This window comes from Tachypleus tridentatus, chromosome 2 (assembly GCF_004210375.1).
Source record: "Tachypleus tridentatus isolate NWPU-2018 chromosome 2, ASM421037v1, whole genome shotgun sequence".
In the NCBI taxonomy this organism is placed as follows: domain Eukaryota; kingdom Metazoa; phylum Arthropoda; class Merostomata; order Xiphosura; family Limulidae; genus Tachypleus; species Tachypleus tridentatus.
The window spans coordinates 18,481,535-18,505,751 of record NC_134826.1 but is presented as its reverse complement, the minus strand read 5'-3'; the positions used below and the strand labels follow the sequence as shown (position 1 = coordinate 18,505,751).

Genomic DNA, 24,217 nt, shown 5'->3' with positions numbered 1-24,217 from the left:
AAAAAAAAATTAGAAAAATATAAAGTCGTATTTTCCCAATAAAATAATTTGTTTTCCTACAAAGGGTTTTATTGTACCGGAAACACTAAAAATTGGTAACATATATTATGTCTTTTTCCTCATTTGCTCCCTGACATTGGTTAAGCGGACGACATTTTTTAAATAACGCTTTTTGTATCGAGTTAGCAGATAACTTCAAACCTTTGTATCAAAACGGTAGGAAGTTTCACACCTACAAATGTTATCTCGCGAAGTTTCCAAGTTCGTAACTCGGACATCCATCATCTTTCATGGACCTGTGATATTCAGGGCTGTTATCTCACTTGACGATAAACTTCCACATTTCTAAATAAGTGGGAAATGCCACGAACTCTGGTTGTGTGTCTAAACTGCTGGATTTGCAGGTTTGTTTCGGTTTGTTATTGTTTGTTTTTAATTAGACTTTCGGCCCAGTAATAGTGGAGATTGGGTAATAAATTTTAAACTTGGACCAATTTTTGAGGTAAGATCATGAGACTAATGGCCAATCAAAATACGAAAAATATTTAGGTTACAAACAAACACGCCTGTATAGAATGTGTGTTTTCTTACAGCAAAGCCACATCGGGCTATCTGCTGAGTCCACCGAGGGAAATCGAACCCCTGATTCTAGCGTTGTAAATCCGTAGGCATACTGCTGTACCAGCAGGGGGCGCCTCCATGGAAGAAGGCTAGTTCAGTTAGACTGTAATATCAGTTTGCAAGACTAAAAAGAAAATATATATACATGTGTAATAATGTTTTAAAATAGTATTGCATTTCGAATTCTTAAAAAAATATTTATAAAGGCAACATGAACAAGAGGCATTTATATCGATACGTGTTTGAATTTAGTTAATACTTTTGTTAATGTTAACTTTAAATAACATTTTGTATTCTTATTTCCTGGGCTATTTTTATTATATTTTAATAGTTGAAATGTTTGATACATTTAATATTCTGTAATGTAAAAAAGATTTAAATTTCTATTGTGTACAGACCCGGCATGACCAGGTGGTTAAGGCACTCGACTCGTAATGTGAGGTCGCGGGTTCGAATCCCCGTCACATTAAACATGCTCGTTCTTTCACTTTGGGGGCGTTATAATGTGCGGTCAATCCGACTATTCGTTGGTAAAAGAGTAGCCCAAGAGTTGGCGGTAGGTGGTGATGACTGGTTGTCTTCGCTACAGTTTTACACTGCTAAGTTAGAGACGACTAGCACAGATAACCCTTGAGTAATTTTGCGCGAAATTCAAAACAATCTATTGTATTAATACCTTATTTAAATATGACTACACGTGTACACAGGATCGTGTTTTATAAATAGTTGAATTTGAATTTTTTTGTCGATTTTCTTGCAAGATAATAAAACTTATCCGTGAAGTGGAATACGGACAAACGTTAATGTGTTACAATGGTGTTGATTTAGAAGGATAGTCCCTCTTCTGCATACTGATTAATCCAGTCCTTCATAGTCACGCGCTAACGTGACAAGATTGTGAAAATAAAGGATGACAAAACACAAGCTTTGCGAGGGTGTACAGCGTTAATTCTGAGTTAGAACCCAGAGGGTGGTATGGTCAGATAAGAAATTCTATTCCTTGCACGAACGAATCGCACTAAGAGTTAAAGCCCGCCAAGACAGTGCCAACATGGCGGTGTAATAGATTAAAAGTAAGCAATGTGTTGACATGTGCGGAGAACTGGATGCGTCAAAGCACGAACACATAACGTTTGCATTGGCAGGTAAAAAGTGAGTAAAAACAGACACGTAAAGCATAGCAGGGAAATCACTAGGAATTTTACTTGTTTTTCGTAAAAAAAGTAAAAAAATCTGTAGAGAAACAATATACAAAAAATAGTCCTTTATGGAAATTGCACAATAATTGACCAGTCTATATTGTTGTTCTTAACATAAATGCCACACGATCAGAAAGGCGTTCTATGTATATATATATCGCGAAATGAATTTATAGTACGAGTATTTTTTATGCTGAAAGTTTTATGTCATTTTCAGGAGATTGAAAGCTACAGATTAAATTACTCGCTAATCTGGTACGTAGTTAACGTACAGGGTAACGCACAAAGCATCGAACGTTTGAAATAAAATATAACTTAATTACTTTGTTGGCCAAATAAAAAATTAATGCGACTAAACTTAAAGATAAATCTCATCATTTTTAAAATTACTTGCAATTCTCATAAATCAAACGTTAATAATAATATTAAAAAAACAAAACATGGCCGTCAAATAATCAATCTTCCACTATAGAAAATAGCAGGAAACTAAAGAAAAGATAATTGGTTAACATATGTTTGTAATTATCTTATATTTGTTAATTGAATGTATTATTTACCAACTTTAGATCGATTGTGTTTGAGAGGTATGCAATTCTTAACTTATACTTTGCATATTCCATCGAGATAATTACGAAATTCTGTTGTAAGACAAACATTGTGACGGACTTAACTCAATATTAAAAGATGAAAATGTATGACCTTTATTTCCATGTAGGCCTGATTTAATAAAATATGATCCAGATAAATCTTTTTATGGTTTTCCGGCAAAACATTTATCACTCCGGAACGAAACAATTTGAGATTGATTTATAGAACTAAAAATGAAGCTTGCATTAATGATTTTGGTATTCTACACCAGAGGGATCCAGCAAAAAAGCCCAAGAATAAAATATTAAGTAATAACACCGATGCTTTGGAAAAAAAATACAACAAAAACGTTTCTTTATCTCGAATTATTTTCTTTAAAAAATTAATTGTGTTTTTTTTCTTTGCGCAACTTTTTCGTCAAGAAAAAAAACTCTGATGGCCGTTCTAAGCTGGAACGTCTAAGTTCGATAAGTGGTTATTCCTTGAAGAAAGATTTTATTTCTAATGAACATTAAAAAGCACATTAAGGCGAGTAAGGGTGTTTGGTGCAGGGAAGCAGTTGTTGTGTTAAAATGCCTGTGTGCCCTCTTCTGTCATCGACTTTCCGTGACGTGACTAATGGCTTCAAAATACAGCCCTGTATCCCCAGGGCTCGCCCAGGTCTTTTAATTACAAGGAAACGGACATAAAAGGAACAGCAAAAGGGATTTTGATGTTAAAAAAACGTAGATAGCGTAAATTGGAAAATCTATATTTTATCCAGATATTTTGCAATCTTCCCATAAAGAATTTGATTCACATGTGACAACTTAATCCCAATCTTTCAACGCGTGGCTTACAGCTGTGATGCTAGTATCATTTAGGAGGTATTTGCATCATTTTTTTTAGCGAAAATATCTTTTCTTGCCTGTGTGCTCCTTGCCTCATGTCCTTTAATAACTAACTGGTAATGCGTCAAAACTTATGAGGATAATATTTACATATTAAACCACCTATACGAGCAAAAACACATACAAAAAGGGACATTGCTTTACGACTTCCACATATTCCTAAATGAATGGGCAGAAATTCTTTTACAAAAAGTTAGAATACCAAAACAGTTGCTAATGGCCTAGTTTATTTTTTAGCATAGAGCTACGCAATGCGGCATCCGTGTTCTCTCCACCAAGGGGGAATCGAACCCCATATTTTAGCGTTATGAATTCGTAATTGTAGACCCAAAGGATTGCTGTCAAGCAGCAAAGGCTTGAAGAAGGGCAGCTTTGTCATTAAATAAATTAATATTGTTCTTATAAATAGATGTTTTCAAAAACTTTAGTCGCCACGTGCACGCTGCAGTTAAGAAAAAGTCAGTCTCAAGTGTGACGTCATAGACACGACAGGCATATCTATGAAAGAATATATTAACGCGCATATTTATAATATAAATTAAATGTTTTGATTATTTGTTTTTGTCACCTCGGTTTCCTCTTCCTATAGTAATTATAGAGCTTCTATCTTCCTTGAGAATTTCATTAAAATATGATAATTGTCATTACCGTGGTGTCTCCCACAGGCGTAAGATCGGCTAACATTTGTTTTCATATAATCTATCTTTAATTTAGCTCGGCATGGCCAGGTGATTAAGGAACTCGACTCGTAGTCTGAGGGTCGCGGGTTCGAATCCCGGTCGCACCAAACATGCTCGCCCTTTCAGCCGTGGGGGCATTATAATGTGACGGTCAATCCCACTATTCGTTGGTGAAAGGCTAGCCCAAGCGTTGGCGGTGGGTGGTGATGACTAGCTGCTTTCCCTGTAGTCTTACACTGCTAAATCAGGGACTGCTAGCGCAGATAGCTCTCGAGTAGCTTTGCGCGAAATTCAAAAACAAACAAGCAATGAATACCTTTAATTCTGTTACTCAGACGACGGTTTAAAAATTTGGACAAAATATTTGGCAATATTTTCTATGAAGCAAAAAACATGAATTTTTACGTTTGATTCTAAATATACTAGCCCAGCGTGACTGGTGATTAGAGCACTGGACTCGAAATCTGCGGATCTCGAGTTTGAAACCCGTCAGCGAATATACTAATTTTTCCAACCTCGGGGGCATTATACGTAACGGGCAATCCCACACTTCGTTGGCAAAAAAATAGAATAACTCAAATACTTGGTGGTGGTGGGTTAGTTTGACTATCTGCATATTCTCTAGCCTGTCACTTCAAAATTAGAGACAGCTAGAGAAGGTAGCCCTCTAGTGGCTTTGTGTGAAATTCAACTAACTAATTTAAATGTGTTTGGCCTAAAATATTCTGTATCAAGAAAGGCAGTGATTGAAATATGATTCATATAAGCGGGTTTTGGAGATATTACCTGGCACATTACTTTAATTACTTGTTAATGACTCCATTACTCTGGAACATCAATTAATGATTTCCTCAACGGTTGTAGCCTTACGTAGATGGTTGAAAGAGTAATTTAAGCCAACCAGTGTGTAAAACAGGAAGAACGGTTTCCTGTGCTCGTTTCGAGGTCTCATTTCCAGCTGAACTACACGATATTAACCGCTAACCAAAGATATGAGGCAAAAACATGGCTCGGCGTATCACCGAATAAAAGGCATGCTTGTGCACCTTCAACACAACATTCATAACAGAGCTCCATAAATCCGAATTAATCCAAATCCCATCTCTAAAACGTAGATAATCCGTATATAATATTGTGATTGACGTCTGTGTAAGAGTTGGAATTTATACGATTATCACGCTTCCATTTTAAACTGGTGATTATTTGTCATCGTTAGCAAGGAAGAAGATAGAACATCTGAAACGCAGCTTCTAATAATCACTGGTTGAACGTGAAGCAATCAACATAGGATAAGATTTCTGTTTACGAGTATCGTGCTTTAAGCAATAAGAAGAATAGGAAAGTTGCATTGATTGTAGAAAATACCCTATATAGGCTCGTAATCTGGGGGGTCACAGGTTCGAATCCCCATCACACCAAGCAAGCTCGCCCTTTCAGCCGTGGGGGCGTTATAATGTAACGGTCAATTCCACTATTCGTTGGTAAAAGAGTAGCCCAAGAGTTGGCGGTGGGTGGTGATGACTAGCTACCTTCCCTCTAGTCTTACACTGATAAATTAGGGACGGCTAGTGCAGATAACCCTCGAGTAGCATTGCGCGAAATTCAAAAACAAACAAACAAAATCTAGATTATGCTATCAAAACCTAACCTTTACTTTAATAGGGGTAAATTTTGGCCTTTTTGAGACCGAAATGAGTATCGCTATTTTTGTCTGGAAATAATATTATTCTACAATGAACTATTTGATATTATTTTGGTGTGTTTTAACTCATCAATTTTAAAATTAGCTGGAAGTAGATATTTTAACTCAAGTAAGGCCTATTGTGTTCAAGCGAATTATACGGTCACGTGAGAGACCCCTATAATTCAAGTATAGCTCTCTATAATTTCAAACTACTGAGTACATAAAAGACATTCAGCTAGAAGCACTTGCCGTCTTCAGACTAAAATGTGAAGCGTCTTCAGTAGCAGGTTTTCTTCAACCCTAAACCATTTGTCTACAATCAGACTGACATTTCATCATAATGCTATTGATGTCAGTTATTCGGTGGCGCACACGACTTCTTAAACAATTAAAAGTTTCTGTTTCTAAATTACTTTTATCAAATTAGGCATAATTTTAACATGCTCTAAAAACGAACCTAACATAAAACTAGTGTTAGGCCTAGAATTCAGAGATACAATTTTTTTTATTAGATATGCTCTTTTTACCGGAAAATTCAATTTTGAAGTAAAACTGGAGTTATTACTCCTGATAGCCATAAGATATTGATCTATTATGACTTTGATGTCGTATAAGATAATTCTGAAGAGTAAAATTAATGGCTAGAGTTTTAGTACTTTATTTCTTGAACAGCAGAATATAAACTTAATATTACATTCAGATTTGAATTTCCCGTTTTTAAACGATTTCAGCCAAATTTATTTTACTTCCTTTTGTAGTTAACTCATATTTTAAGACATTTTTTTTTAGTTGTTGTTGTTCAACGTTAGTTTAATGATTTTACAGCAAGACTACGATTCAGCTTGCAAAGTGTAAAGACACTTTTGTTTTTTTCTGTCTTTTCTTTCCATTCCCAGCATTTAAGCTTTTATATTCTTTAGATGTGCTTGGACTAAATGAGTCACTAATGTATGTTCTTTCACTAACATTTTCCAGCAAAAATCTTGAAGTTGCCAAGTTTTTACGACTTACACGATTTCGGTGACCAGCCCATCAAGTCGAGCTACCGAAATCACTGTTGGAGGGATATGAAGCCATTTCCCTCTGATAACGTTACAGCTGTGTTGGGGTATTAATCACCCCCACGTTCACGCCTAACTGGAGACTCAGGCCACCAGCATTCATCATACTGAAAGCAAAGTTTGAGCATCAGCCCTTTGATGGAAGGAGTTCTGAAATCTTTTGATGCTCTTAGTTCCAGGTTAATCGAACTTCGCTTAATTGGATAGAGTGCGCCTTTTTTAGAATTCTAAGACGTTCGTTTCCCTCTGAAACCGATAAGACTAAAGTGGAGAGAGAGAACAGAGGGTCTGAATAATACATATGTGACTTTCATTTCCTGGCAAGATGTATTCTTCTGCAGTTTTATAGTTATTGCCAAAAACAACAGCAACAACAACAACAAACAACTAAGTTGGTCTAAGAAATAGCTAAGCTTAGAAAAGAAGTGCCACACATGGAAACACAGTTACTCTAAGAAAAGTCTTGGGAATATAAGACTAATTGGAGAGCACACAGACAAGTATATAAATAGGTAGTTGGAATAAGTAATTACGAAACATTGTATGTATGGCAAAAAAGTACGAAAAATATTATATCAGCGGATAGGAATTCGATCGACTGATGTTCATCTGTTTTTGCCTCCTTCACATAGTCGAAGGAATAACAGTTCTTCCATTTTACAACATTAATATCAGAGGTTCGATTGCCCTCAGCGGACGCAGCAGATAGCCTATTGTGGTTTTGCTACGGAAAAATACAAATATACAAACAGGATCCTTCACGTATCTGGAAAGAAAAAGGGTTCATAATATACTTTTTATATCATTAATCTGGTATATTAAATACAGTATTTTTGTTTGATAAATGTATAAAACGAATGCATACCATAGAATGATTTATTAATGATTTTTGTACCCTCAACTTTTCTTCTTTGAAACTAAGAACAGTTGTAGTCTGAAACCTTAGCCATTGAAACAAGAGTATACTGTGCATGCGACAACTTCCATTGTCATGAAGGTCGTGACAAATATGTAAATGACTTAATATAATCATTACTGTTAAGCAAAGAAAATAATATATTGTATTGTTAAAGTCTATGTGAAAAAATTATATACAATTGAGAAATTAGGAAAGTATAACGTATAGGCTATTATCGACAAACTATGCTATGCAGTGATATAAAGCTGAGAACCTAAAATGTTAAAACTCGTGGTGAAAACAGCACAGATGGCGTTGTTACAGATACCTTAATCAGAAGCTTAGCTAATATTTGATAAGCTGTTAGTTTTATTAACTATTGGTTTATGTCTCTCTATAAGAAATTATTATTTAATTTTTCCGACCTAAGAAATCGTCGATTCTAGTGAGTATTGGGTTACTGGACAATCCGCCCTTGGTGTGACACACTGTTCATTTTCGACTTTTTCTGTCCTCAGTTTGCAGAATGTGTTCTTTGATACGTTCGGAATAAAAAGGCAGTTTGACTGTCCTTTAGAAAGACTATCTTTTATGAGTTAATATTGGAAGCTTGCATGAAACAAAATTAACATTTTGCTTGGTTAAAGTATTTTTGCAGAAAATCAAATAAAACCATGTAGTTCCCCTCTGGTACAGCGGCGAGTGTACGAGTTTACAACGCTAAAATCAGGGGCTCGATTCACCTCTGTGGACTCAGCAGACAGCCCGATGTGGCTTTGCTATAAGAAAAACACACACAGAGAAAACCGTGTATTCATTATGAACAACATATTGTTCCAAGAACACATGTAACTTTGTTGAAAGTAAACACAAATATAAACTGGGTCTGCGAGTTCCTGGTTTACGCAAACTTTCGCCCTTCCAGCACTTCAGGGGTAAGTTTCAAGGTTTATAAAGGTAAAACCAGTTTTGATACCCGTTGACACAACATAGTTAGCCAGTTCTGTAGCTATGAAACTGAACACTTAACTTAATTAACTAATGTATATTCCTTAATAAAGAATTGTTGGAAATCAGATAAGAACTTAATGTAACTCATAGTCCTTACGAAACTATTGGTAACAGTTGAGTGTACCATTGTTTCATAGGGGATATGAAAATGTTACTAATACCATTGTGGAAAATTCACATATGAATATAATGATTCATGTGAAACTTTAACTACTAGTGGAGTACATCATTGTGTATAAACCAGGAAATTTCTTTAAGCAATTTAGATGTATCTGGATTTAAACTCTGAGGAGTTACAAAACTTGTCTGTAATATAGACTTTCGTGAGAAATTATTCATATATATATATAGTTACTTGGCTGAGATAGTTAAGCCTAATATTTCATATACGGTTTATTAGGGTAGACAATGTTATTTACGAAAACACTTGATTTTGGTTCAACACATAAGACCCAGAGTAATATTTTTTTGCATACAGTGAATCATTGTTTTAAGAAGTGTTGTTGTTGATAAAAAAAACAACAACCAAAAGTAAAGAATAAATTCTCCCGTCTTACAAACGAAATGTTTTTGTTCTGTTTCGTCACGGGTAGCAGTCTTATATTTTCGTGAGAAAACAAAAAATCAGACCACGTTTTGAGAAACGTTCGTGATTTGTGAGACGAAAAACAAGTGAACAGATGTAATATTTCAAATTCAACGTGTTTATATCGCAAGATAAACTAGGAGTAAGTAACAAAGTGGAACATTTACCTTCATTTTTCCGCACATTACAATTCCATCTTAGTTATTATAGCTTAGCAGGTGATGGTTTTTGTATAAGCTTATAGTGCATTCTTCCGCAGGCACAGACCATATGTACTTTACGTGATAAACTACGACAATTAGGCCTAATTTGGGGCAGCATGGTGCTGCGCTCTGAACTGGAGCTATTACATGGCCAAATGGACTACAATCTAGAGACTGCAGGAATAGACAACCCCATACCTCACAAGATGTATGTTTTTTCTTGCATATACCGAAGCTTTATTAATCACAACAACATCTTATGTTTTACGGTCAAGAAAATGTGCTAATCTCAATATAAAACAAATTAAACAAATTTCCTCTTGAAATAATTTCCTACCAACTGGAATTCCTCTATAACCGTAATTATTTTTCTGGATCAAAGTATTTATTTTTAATATATGTAAACATAGCTCACTTGTACGAAGTAAACCTTCTTAAAATAACGTGACGGAAAGAGAGTTTTTGTACAGAAATATATTAGTACTACTCAAAATAATTTCAAAGTAAAACTGACAGTAACGTGAGAGATTGCTACCTTAAAGGGTTGATAGTGGATGGCGATGACTAGCTGCCTTATTTCTACTCTTACACTGCTAAATTAGGGACGGCTAACACAGGCCGCCCTCGTGTAGCTTTGCGCGAAATTCAAAACAAACAACGAAAAGAAACGAAAATGTTTTCTACTGAACATATCTTTGAGATCAACATGTAATCAACAAGATATAAGTGTAATAATATACCAATATATCATGAACTTTAACGAGGATGTTTTAGAGTCCTGGTATACCAATAGGTTGCTACCAGCATCTGGGCCATCGGTAACGTTATGAATACAACTATTATTATCACGAAATTTAATGAACATCTTTTGGAGTCGTGGTGTTACATTTCAAAAGCTCGGGTTGGCTCACTTGCGACATAACCCATTCCAAGTTTTAATTGGTCTACAAACGTTCTTAAAATAGTGGATTTATGAGACCTATACCTCTCTGAATTCACTTACATACAAAGGTTATTGTTGGAGAAATATCTATTCAACTGCAGTGCTATTAATATCCCTATCGACACAGTTTATATTTGTAGTTAAAAATATCAAATATCCAAGAATTGAGTAAGAATCCTACATATATCCATTGAGCGAAATGACAAGCCGGAATAAAAATCGGTTATTATAGCGCTTGCTGATAAGAAAGGAACACATCTTAGAAACAATGAGATACATTTATGTTAAAATACTGTTTGTAATGTATTAAATAAAATAATTTTTCACGAAGTTTGACCCACAATAATGGAAAGCCAACGCTGTTGTTCTGGTTTAGTCTATTTTCCCATATTCTCTTCTTTTTTAATTTATTTGGGCAAATATCAAGCTCGCGTTTTTCTGCGGGTCATGGGTTCGAATCTTTCTTACCGAACATGCTCACCTTTTCAGTCTTGGGGGCGTGATAATGTAACGATCAATCCCACTATTTTTTGGTAAAGAAAATAGTCCGAGAGCTGGCGGTGGGTGATGTTAACTAGCTGTCTTCTCTCTAGTCTATCATTGCTAAATTAAGAACGGATATTGTAGATAGCCCTCGTATAGCTTTCAATGAACTTCAGAAACAAACACAAGTTCCCAGAAACAAAACTTGTCGGTGTATAAAATTATTCAGAGAAATTACAAGTCATATACCTGTTAAGCAAAGTGTGAAACGCATACACGTTTACGGTTACGGATACATGTTGGAAGAACTAGTCTATCGATTATTTTGTAAACTAAGTATACATGTCTCACGTGAAAGTAAAATATGGCTAAAATTCAGAGTTAAGAGAAAATTAGTTTATTAGCTTGGTTTCTCTCAGTTATCCCAACATTATCAGGCAATAGGTCTTAAGATAATGTTACTAAATAATACATGTATACAATCAGCACTAATCTAAATTTCGTAAGCTGGCTGAACTTTGTGAGGTATTATTGGGTTTATGGCCGAAAACACTGTTAACAGCAAAGACATCTAACTGATGAAGCAATTCATTCTATTTTTTATAAGTAGATACGTAAGAAAAGTACACTTAATTAACTTTACTGTCTGCCAGGTTAATTGTTAGTTTTGCTCTAAGTAGGCAGCTAACTGTTATTGAAATTTATTACATAATAATTTCTATTGGAAGAGCTGCTAAAAATTCCACTATTGTAAGCATAAATTAATAATCAATAGTCTTAATTATGAGCAATGGTTGAATACAAAAGCTTTCATGGCCACTCTGCCCTCGGTCATTAGTTGGATATCCTTGCTGTTGGCATTGTTTTCAGCCATTAGCTCAACGGTCAGCCATTAGAGCAGACTTAGAAATAACTTTATCTAACAGATGACAAATAAACAAGTATTTGTATGAACTAATTTAAATGAAATACATTTCCTGATTCAGATGTTGCTGGTTTTATGTAGAAACTAAAAGTAGTTTTAACCTTGAACTGGAGTTATTATGCACCTAAATGGGTTATAATCTCAAGACTGCAATAACAGACAAATCCATACCTCAGAAGATTTTTTTTTTAATCCTTGCTATAATAATTACACTGCCTTGTTATGCTTCATGGTCACAAAAAGATGCTAATTAAAGATAAGTGAAATTCATAATGGATTTCCGGTTGAAAATAATTTATTACATACAGATATTTTTTTTTATGTATCAAAGAATTCTATTTTCTTAATATTTAATATTTAAATAAAATTTATTTTAAGTTAACGTGGTTTGGTTTGGTTTTGAATTTCGCGCAAAGCTACGAAATCTGTGCAAGTCGTCCTTAGTTTAGCTAGAAGGAAGACAGTTAATCAACATCACCCACCGCCAACTCTTGGACTACTCTTTTACCAAAGAATAGTGGGATTGACCGTAATATTATAGCCCCCAATGATGAGCAAGCTTGTTCGGTGACGGGGATTCTGATTCGCTGGTTGCGATTCAGACCACGCTAAATCAATTTAGTACAAAGTGAACGAAAAACGAATCGTAATTTGGTATTCTTGTATTTTGTCCACCTATGAAATTTTACCTTCCAGCTGAACGTTTAGCGATACATTTGTTTTGTATCAGAGATCAAAATTCTTAGTTTATCATCGACTGATTTAAATATTATAGTTAGCCAAAATATAGGAATGACAAGTTTTAAAATAGGCGCAAAACTGAGAAAGGATGGTACACTAAGCCTATATTATGTAGGACACATATAGACTTATATTTATATCACATTACAAAAAATTACGAAGAACTGAGTTATTTGGGACCCGGTTTGGCTAGGTGGTTATGGTGCTCGATTCATAATCTGAGGCTCTCGGGCTTGAATCCCCGTCACACCAAAAATGCTCGCCCTCTCAGACGTGAGAGCGTTATAATGTTTCACTCAATCCAATTATTTGTTGGTAAAAGAGTAACCCAAAAGTTGCCGGTGGGTGGTGATGACTAGCTGCCTTTCCTCTAGCGTTACTCTGCTAAATTAGGGACAGCTACCATAGATAGCCCTCGTGCAACTTCGCGCGATAATTATTATTATTGACAATGCTAAGCTCAAGTTATTTGTAGAAACGCTCCCCAGCGGCAAAGTGGTATGTCTGCAGACTTACACACCAGAAACCGGGGTTCGATACCCAGTGTGTAGTTTTGTGCTCCATTCTAAACAAACAAACAAAAATTTTTAGACATTCTAAGTTTGAAATTTGTAACTTCTACTGTATTTTCTACTGAAAGTTTCTACGAAACCATTTTTTTTTATGATTGCGAGTACAAGTTTGACACGCAATAAATAATTAATCGAATTTGGAAAATATGGCACATAAACATATGCAATAAAGTAAACAAAACAATTCCTGGTAGTTTGTAGCAAACAAAAACAACAACAACAAAAATCCAACTCACTAACGTAAATAATGTATTTTCTAATATATATAATTTTGTAGTCCTGTTGGCTGTATGGAAAATCCCTTGAGAAAGTAAAATCTGGTAACCATATACAGATAATGAATACTTCATGTTAATTTACGTTCTTAGAAACGAGTTTAAACCCTCATTTCCAATACTTTATGTAGTCTGTATGGCGACAATAAAGAAGAGATATTGTCTTCAGGCTTGTGTTATTTCCTGATGGCTCCACCCTTCCATTTCAGTAGAGAAGTTTAATTTAGTAACTATAGAACTCGATATGAAGAGCTACATGGAAAGGAATGGATTTTACTTTAACTCTAGCAAATGTAGCCTGCTTCCCTTGCAGGAAATATAGCTAATGGAGTAATCTAGCAGACAGTGGAGATAACCTGCCAATAAATTCTTTCAGCTTCCAGCCATTTTGTTTTTATAAGGTAAAAGAGGTAGCCAGTGCTACGTATCTGTACAGATTTCCACTTTGAAGAAATTCGAAGTTTGATGAAACTTCGTGAATAATATAGTAAACAATGGGGGTCTTAATGCTTTGAGAAACTATGTCAACTTTCATTTCCTGCCCAATGATAAATTGTAGCAAGAAAGCGGGGGACATTTGTTATGCTAATACTGTTGCCACGCTTGATTAAAATGAATTTGTTGGGCTAGGAGACAAAGCTGAAAGAAGATTACATGGTGGCAAAGGTGCTGGAACCATGTCGTTCATTCTGGACAAGATCGACATGAAAGAAAGTGGCCTATATCTGTAGGTATACAAACAAACGCCACACGCATATATTAGATTTGTACAGAAATATACGTGGCAAGTGCGTGTTGCTAAACGTGTTTATTTATACATATTGAATTTTTAAGCAATATAAATAGGAGATTTATATTTATTGCTGGTTTAATTTCACGCGATAAGCTATATATGTTAAAAGGAATTTTTCAATTTCAGTCGTTAACATGCGTATGGTAATGAGTTTGATAGGTGCTGCCCCCACAGTGAAAACCTTGGCCGCACAGCTGGGATTCTCCGGCTACAAGAAAAGATAGACTCTTCGCAATTTACAAGAGTAAGATGGAGTGAAAGAAACTTTGTTCGCAGTAATCAAAAAAGCGCGTCCTGTTATTCAGCATGGGGTACGAAACCAAGAAATCTCCTAATGGCATTGACGAATGGTGAAGATCGCTTCGCTTCAGCGACAAGCAAGAAACGATTCCTCTTCGTTAACTCGTACCCTTCCTCTCGTCAAGCTCCGCCATGATGCAAGAAGACTGGGCCGAAAACAAATGAGATGTCGGCTGGTCTTTTCCTCACCCTCCCTGATGACGCAAAGATACCCCCTTCCAATGAGCAAACAACCAAACACGTATTTGTCGTCATGGTATTTCTCTTCCCGAGAACTGTCTTGTCGAACTAATTCTTTGTTTTAAAGCTGAATTTTCTAACATTTTCAATTTCTTTCACATATAATTACGTTGAAAATACCATACAAAATAATACATATAATTAAACTGGTTCCGAATATATATACGTTGGTACGCCTGCAGCAAAGCACCATCGTGCAAGGGTTTAGCAACCCGAAACCAGTTTGGTTTCTATGCAAACTTATGCAAAGCTCAAAACAAATACGTAACATTTTAAGATAAATAGTTGTAAAAAAAAACAACACAACACTGTGAGGAAGAAATAAGAATCCGAGCGTTCTGAGAGACAAAACTTTACAACCAATGAACACTGTAAACCTCGTGTTCAAGGACTACCAGAATTATTGTGCTACAACAGTAGTAAATAAAATACAATAGTATTATAGTAAGATACAAATCGATCAGTCATTCCACACAAACAAATACTTTCTTGTGCAGCTATACAAATAATATTTTCCATTCCCAATTTGTTTCTTAAAATGTATGTTTTCTTTTACGTAACTCATTGTGTTTTTCTAAAGATAAATAACATGTACACGAAGTTAAACGCATCGAGAAAAATAAACGTTCCGTGTTTATAGCGTCTTGATGCAATGTTCTGATACAAATAGATGACAAATGATAGCTATGTATAACCTAAGTATAACTAAAGTAGTCCACACTATGTCAGCTTGCATAGACAAAATATCAAAACAAAATACGTAAACTTGGAAAGTATACTTTAAGTTTTTTGATGCAATATATTAAATTATCGAAGGACCACAAAAAGCAGTAAGGTCCAGTGACATGTGACATGATTATACATTATGCAAATGCATAGTTCTTGTTATAGTTTAAAAAACATCGAGTTTCTGTACTCGCAGTGGGCACAACACAGCTCATTTGGACAACAAACACAAATGAAATAGGTACACATGCAGTTATACGCTTCCACTAGAAAGCTTGTCCTTTTACGTCTGCGAAGAGCTTGAATAATAACATATATTAAATATTCATATATGTTATATGTGTGTACGTAATTGTTTCACAAAGATGGCTTTTCAATTAACTACTGTTAATACAGAAATAACGTAAATTCATATATAATTGAAAACTGTTCCGCCATACTTGTAGGCCCCCCAGTGGCACTGCGGCATACCTGCGGACTGGGTTTCGATACCGTAGTGGGCAGAGCACAGACAGCCCATAGTTAATTTGTGCTCAACTTCAGACAACAACAACACGATTTTAAATGTTTGTTTTTCGATTATTTGAAGCGTAAAATTTGTTGACAATTAATTACGTTGAGTTCCGATGTGTGTGTGTTTGTGAACATTATAGTTTGTCTGTCACCGAAAAAACACAGTTTCAGTATAAAAGCAATCGCTAAGAGAACAGCGATCGACAACAGGAAAAAAACAGTTCATTTGAGACTGGAATTTTCTAAGAATCTAAACAATCAAAGCTTAATTTTACACTGTTTACTTACGTGTGGTTTTGGTTTTGTTTTTTGTTTTGCTTTAAGCCACTGAGCCACTCGACCACGAAGCTCGAACTAGGTATCAATTACAATGTTAAAGTGATAATAGAAACTTATAAGTTCGCAAACAGATATTAAGACATCACTCTTATTGGCCTTTTATATTCCCTTCTGGAGCTGATACGTTTCTTGGTCGGATATTTCGTAAAGATAATGAACGACGTAGCAGCCATGCATAAGAGATCTCTAAAACATTTGCGGTAGGGTTAGCATGTGATACATATTCAAGTGTAAGTTAATGACGTAAGTAGACAAGACAAATCTGACCTTTATAGGAACCTTTTCTGCTTTCTGGAGACGGATACCATCGTCCTGCAATACATAGCACATCTAAACATTTACTAACGGTGCTGAGAGTGTATGGACCAGACGCTGATACAACCACTCCCTCAACGACGGCCATTTTGGCTGCGGACAATAAACGACGACTGTGAATATTTCTAGAGAAAGGAAACTCTTGACGCCCGTTGGGGGAGTAGCTTATTGTGTTATAACAGTTGCCCCAGTGTTTAATAAATCCAAACCCACTGTCCAAACTGCAGTAAATCTAGTTGTCCACTGTTTTTGCGTTCAGCAAATAATCCGTTTCTCTTAATTATAGCGTAAGCAGTTACATGTATGCATACCTTATCGGCCATAATGTCTTTTAAATGTGACTTAACTGTAAGTAGAACTTTAAGCCTTAAAACACTACTTATGACAGTTTTATGCATGTGCATCATTGTTTTTGTAATATTATTCTTAGTGGTTTTAATTTACGTAAAATTTAAGATGTTACAGACGTTAGTGGATCTTTTTAAGGTATGCTTTTATCTGTGCTTGGATGTAAACAGTAACTTTTATTCGAGTTTTACTTAATGTATGTTTGTTTAAAATTTCGCGCAAAGCTACACGAGGGCTATCTAGTCGTCCCTAATTTAGATGCGTAAGACTAGAAGAAATGCAGCTAGTCATCACCACCCACCGCCAACTCTTGGACTACTATTTTATCAACGAATAGTGGGGATTGACCGTCACATTTTAATGCCCCAACGGCTGAAAGGACGAGCAGGTTTGGTGTAACGGGGATTCGATCCCGCGACCCTCTGATTACGAGTCGAGTGCCTTAATCACCTGGCCATGCAGAATACTGCAGTATTCTTAAGTAATTAGCTCTACATGTAAATGCATGTTTCTTGTAGGTTATAATAATGCTTATTTAGATTGTTAACGTGTCTCTAAATGAATGATCTAAATTAACAAATTTCACTTTAAAATGTGTGTAGATTCAGGTTACCCTGTATGATGTTACAATATTTTAAAGTGTTTATTTTGTGTTACTACCGTTTAAACGTACTATTTGCTAGTACAAACAGTATTTGCTAGTATTTAAATAATTATAAAAAGAGTAGAATTTGTATATCTTCATGCTTACATAATTACCATAAATAATAAATTATAAATTATTGATCGCAAAGGTTCTCGACTACAGGTCAAACTATAACCAAAACGTGTTTTGAATTCAAGTGTTAAACGTACTCGTATGATGAGCATAAATTTTGTAGGCAACTGTATATCAGACATTGGTGTGTGTTTTGAACTCACAGAGTAAAAATATTGATACGCTAAACGCAAATATTTATTCGAAATAATATATGATTTTGGTACGTGTTTTGTACTCAAATATTAAAAATATGGGTACAGTAAATACAAATATTTACACGCAACAATATATGATTTTGGTATGTTTTTTTGAACTCACATATTAAACATACAGATACGCTAAACACAAACATTTATACGCAATAGTATATGATTTTGGTGTGTGCCTTGGACTCATATATTGAAAATATAGGTACGCTAAACACAAACATTTATACGTAACAAACATGGAATTTATTCACGACTGAAAAAAACAAAAACAAAGTACAGCGATTGTATCACATACATCCGGGCACTCACAAAGAGGTGTGTTGTGATATTTTCTTGTCATCTAAATATACAAACCATTACAGAATAAACGCCAATGAGAAAATATCACTTTAAAGCTAGTTATTTCAACAATGATGCAGTAACACAGCTTGAATTTTAAAATGGCAGATCACAAACACTCACTAAGAAAACAGAAACATTCGTAAAATGCTAGGAGTTTAAATTACATTTAAAAGGGAAGAAAGAATTCAAGTTATATAACACGTAAAAAGAAAACTCAAACAACACGAAATTTGCTAATGTCTATCACTCTTTTTATGTTCTTGAAAATTCACCCTGTGCTTGTTATAAGATGCAGAAAAATCTAAAACTCTTCAATAACTCAACTGTTGATGGAGATACAGTTATTCGTATATATATATATATATATATAAATGTACATAGAACTCAACTATGTGTACAGTTTTTTTTACAACACGTCTAATAAGCTAATTTACAATTTTGAATAATTATAATTAACAGAAACCGTTAAAATTTTACTACTGCTCGAGAAATAATTATATAATATTTTGGCTGTCCTCCATATTGGGAGAGCCGCGCGAGCTTCGCACGAACGTCACGCTAAGCTCTGGCGGGCGAGGTTCACTCAGGCGTTCTGCCTCGAGGAAAGCGTCCGCCATTTCTACAGTTTTTCTTTTCGCATCACCATGATTAACTGGGAAGGTGGAATGGGCGATAAAGTGACTTACCTAAGCCAAATCATGGTCTATAAAAAATTTGCCCGAAGAGAAGATTCGGCGGCATGAAAGGCAGATCTCGTAATGAATGAATATTCAAGTCGTACCACTGAAGAACAACAAAGTATAATACGACAGATAAGCTCGATACAGTTAGCCGTATTTAGATTATTCTGATAATTGACTTTTACAAATCATTATTTACCACACGTACCTAATGCTAAAACTTCAAAGATGACCGATTTAGCTTTCAAAATTCAGGGTGATTTAAAAGATGTTAAATTAGCCTGTCCTAGACCACACAGCGGTAAAATATGAATCAAACGTGAGATATAGCGACGATTTTTTTTATCTCAAGCAACAAATAAGATCTGTTTAAAATAACCTATTCTTGTCAATATAATGATCCACTGGAGATATTAACGAATTCGGACCTCATGGACAGTCCACAACTTTCTTGAAACTTTCTAAAATTACGGACATGCCAATTTATCTGTTAAAAGTCAGTGAAACGCTGAGAATCAGTGAAGTATTTAAACTCCAGTCGTTTATTTATTCCAACGAAATAAACGTTAAATAACACAATCAGGCAAAACTAGGGAAATATTGAGAGATTCGAACATTGCTATCAAAATATTTCAGATTAAATTCATGCTTAGTTTGACGTGAACTAAGAAAAAAGTTTTGTAGATTAATGTGACTGCCAGTAGATAATAAACTTCTGTTTAGTTTCGGTAATATTATGTGATCTTCAAGCGTGGTATTATAAAGATAGGATTGAGTGCACTTCTTCAGTAGATAATAAACTTCTGTTTAGTTTCGGTAATATTATGTGATCTTCAAGTGTGGTATTATAAAGATAGGATTGAGTGCACTTCTTCAGTAGATAATAAACTTCTGTTTAGTTTCGGTAATATTATGTGATCTTCAAGTGTGGTATTATAAACATAGGATTGAGTGCACTTCTTCAGTAGATAATAAACTTCTGTTTAGTTTCGGTAATATTATGTGATCTTCAAGTGTGGTATTATAAAGATAGGATTGAGTGCACTTCTTCAGTAGATAATAAACTTCTGTTTAGTTTCGGTAATATTATGTGATCTACAAGTGTGGTATTATAAAGATAGGATTGAGTGCACTTCTTCAGTAGATAATAAACTTCTGTTTAGTCTCGGTAATATTATGTGATCTTCAAGTGTGGTATGTAGATAATAAACTTCTGTTTAGTTTCGGTAATATTATGTGATCTTCAAGTGTGGTATTATAAAGATAGGATTGAGTGCACTTCTTCAGTAGATAATAAACTTCTGTTTAGTTTCGGTAATATTATGTGATCTTCAAGTGTGGTATTATAAACATAGGATTGAGTGCACTTCTTCAGTAGATAATAAACTTCTGTTTAGTTTCGGTAATATTATGTGATCTTCAAGTGTGGTATTATAAAGATAGGATTGAGTGCACTTCTTCAGTAGATAATAAACTTCTGTTTAGTTTCGGTAATATTATGTGATCTTCAAGTGTGGTATTATAAAGATAGGATTGAGTGCACTTCTTCAAAATACGTAATTCAGCATTAAACTTTCCTAACTAAACGTGGAATATAAGTTATTTCTCTTTGAAGAGCTCAGTTTTGCGGTAAGGATTTCAGTAATCAAATATAATAATTCCTTAACGTAAAAACTACCTAGATGATCCTGAAGGAACACGTTTCTAAATATTCTAAACATTATTCTAATGAAATACAGTTGTATAATTTTAAGTACGATTTACCTATTACACTGGTCCGGCATGTAAATTGGTTCACATTTGTCTATGCGCTATATTAAAGTAGTAACAGAAACGTGTTGTGTAATGCAATGCTCTCATTTAAAAGTAGCAATGTGACTAAACAGTGATGAAATAACACTTATTATTGAAAACAGTCTTTAAAAAAAGTTATATCTTACATCCCTTGTTGTACAGTTACACACAAATATCATAATTTATGAAATTCTTCGATCAGATATCCTTTTTACCTGACATATCCATAATTTTGAGAGGGAACAACTCCAACACAGGAAGACGTCGTATTCTCTAACTTCGATTAACACGACGTGGTGTTAAGATTGACTTTGTGGTCATGTTTGCTCACACTTAGTGACTTAACACGGTACCAATAAAAAGGAATTTCACTTATTATTTGAACACTGCCAGATGAGCGCTTACGTTTGAATAATATTCGTTTACTAACAATGGTTGAATTCGAAGAGAACTGAAGCAGCATAGTAACCATTTTAATTGTTGCGTGAGAACTTAACCGCTACGGTTAGCGTGCAGAAATTGAACATGGCGACAGTGCATATGCCTCGTGAAACTGTCTATCGCAGACTGAGCCAAAACAGTCCACGTGCTTGCTAAAAAATCTTCACTGTACATTTTTCTCTTTTTAAAACCTTAAGGACTGATTTATAGTATTACATCACTTGGCTTCGCGCTGGAGAAAAGGCAGAGATTCACTTAGCTCCCTTGAACAAAATTAACGTCGGGACAACCCAAGTTTATGGGCTGTTACGATGAATCATAATAGGAGTGGTGATTTTACCTCAGACACTGAGTTTCCTCTACGAGTCTGATCCTTTACTGCCAGTATAACTCCTTATGGATACACTGATCATTCTCTGTGTTATATTTTGAACTTGAAATAGATTCCACTAGTGAGATAAGTACCGACGTGAATGTGGGCATCCCAGCCAGTTTTATTTGCCCGTAGACATTTTATTGCCCTAAAAGCGCGACTTGCATAACCATTAGCGCCATGACTGTCAGGGAACGTGAGATTCAGAAGTCATAAAATACCTTTTATTTGTGCCATGCTACAGTGTAATAAACCCGAACACCTACCTGACACTTCGTTCGTGAACGACGGGTAATCAGAACAGCGTTCACCGTTATCACATTTATAAAAGGTAAATTTATTAGTGTTTAAAGTAACGATAATGACGGAGCTAATACAATTCAAGATAACACTTTTTAATTTAAGGAAAAAAAAATTCAACAAAACACCCAAGAATTCCTTAGGAAACAGAAAACAACAACAACAAAACTCACAAGTTAAAACGAGATGATCTAAAAATTCAGAGAAAACGTAATTTTTACCCTGATTTATAACAGTAAAATATTTTTCCGATCAATAATTTTTTTTTATGTGACACAAGACAGCAAAATGTACACACACTCACACATGTGTTGAAGTGGAGATCTCTCAAGCTTTAAGATAAAATATTTACTACACGACATATTATTATTTAGTTGCTAAAATTGGGATAAAAATATTCCCAATATTCAAACACACGTACGTATCGACGCATTAATACAAACAAAAGAAAAAGGAGACTTTTTTCCTCCACAGACCGTGTCTGTGTTATTGTGTAAATGAAAGTAGTGCGTGGCTCACTGTTTCCTTCTGTGCTCGTCATTTTAGGTTGAATGTAGGACTACGTTGATTTGGAAAATTTGTACAACTTCAGGTGAATCCTGCAATGGCCACAACATTGAAGGTGATACAATACCAGCAGCTTTGATAAATTAAAAATAGCAGCTGAGCCGAAAGTACATAATGGGTACATTAACTACAATATGTACAATTCTACTCACATATACCGTTCGTCACGCAACACCTGAATCCACCCACAATGAAGAAAAATACGAATCGGGCAGTTAATCTCGCCTGCCCTGTTAGACTACTACCTTCTTGTCCACCTATTTCAGGAGCTTACTGCGATGACCGGTCGATGGGGTGAAGAGGTTCTAGTGGCGGAGGAGGCCCCATCGTTAGACCTGCTTCCAGTTTAGCCTTGTTCTCCTTCTTCCATTTCATCCGACGATTTTGAAACCATATTTTGATCTGTCTTTCCGTTAAACAGAGAGCGTGAGCGATCTCGATTCTTCTCCGGCGAGTCAGGTACCGGTTGAAATGGAATTCTTTCTCTAATTCCAGGGTCTGATAGCGGGTGTAGGTTTGACGTCCTCGCTTCCGTTCTGCGAAATACACAAAACCAAGTATTATTACTCGCAACATTACACAACTACAATATAACGGGTGGTATCGAAATGATATAAGATGTCACGATCTCATGTTAAAACTTCGTTATCGTGAGCCAATGAAACAAAATATGAAGCGGTTTGGAATATCTGTAGTTAAGGTGACATTAGAGGTTTTTTGCTTGGTAAACTTTCTCATGAATACTTTTTGTCGTTGTTGTAAACAACGAACGGAACTGTTGGGAAGTCAGGGTAAACAAAAACCACTTAAAACCTTGGCTGTAAAGTGACAAATTGAGAATATATTGTTCCTTTCTCATGTTTTTCACTCTCCCAAATACGAAGAAGTTTAAAACGCAGTGTTTCTGTTGTTGTTGTTTTTTTTCTTTGCCCCTTCGAGCACCTCTTTATGGTACGAAAATTGTTTTATGGTCCCTGGGCTACCACGAGTTAAATACAACCGTAAACCAATTAAAGAGATTGCCCAATAGAAACGTACCCGTCTAAAAAGGTCATCTTTATTTACAAAACTTATAGTAGTTGAAAAACAACGAAATTGTGCTGCATGAAAAGGCCCGTTTAAAAGTTAAGTATATATGTATCCGTGTGTGTGTTTTATGAAAAGATTTCTCTCTTACTGTTGTAAAAATTTTCATTGGATTCAGATTGATGGAAGAAAATGAAAGTTTCATGGCTTTTCCAATCAATTCATATTCATGTTTGTACAGTGTCGTCATTTCAAGAAAAGTATTTGATGATTGATAGCTCTGGGCCTGCTTTGATCGCGAAACGGATGTGCTCATGCAAGATGAGAAATGAATGATGTTTTTTTTGTGTGTGTGCAGCTCGTCTCCTTGGAATTCAGATTCATGTTCTTAATGCATTTCTATTCGCCCAGAGTCAGTGCGCCGTGAATTTTCGTTTCACTCTGGATAGAAGATAAAGCTGCCCCAAGCTCTCTTCTTTTCTTTTCCCCAAGGGACGAGCGTTTTCAGATGAACTGGGATTACTGTGGTTTAGTTTCTGATGGTGCACCAAAGCAAATAACACACATAGCGTCATAAATTATCCTGAGAGAGAGAGAGAGAAAAAAAAAAGAAGAAAGACAGTGCAATTTAAGTGGTACTGCGATTTGAAAGGTGATCCACATTTATCATGTCCCATAGGATCAATAGAAAAATATAATGACGTTGAAGGTTACAGAGAAAGGGGAGAATAACCGAAAAAGGTAGATATAGAGTAACGCAATTAATTTTCGAAATTTTCTTTACTTGGATC

General features: G+C 35.2%; 1 protein-coding gene across 5 annotated transcripts in view; it reads right to left on the bottom strand.

Moving 5' to 3' along the window:
- Positions 1 to 24,217, bottom strand: part of LOC143238854 (uncharacterized) — a 209,688-nt gene that overhangs the window by 80,280 nt on the left and 105,191 nt on the right. For all 5 annotated transcript variants that reach the window (XM_076479441.1, XM_076479446.1, XM_076479465.1 and 2 more), the window contains one exon: positions 22,646 to 22,936. In XM_076479441.1, coding sequence (XP_076335556.1) covers positions 22,671 to 22,936 — 266 coding nt within the window. In that variant the 3' untranslated portion in view covers positions 22,646 to 22,670. The remainder of the gene's footprint in view (positions 1 to 22,645; positions 22,937 to 24,217) is intronic.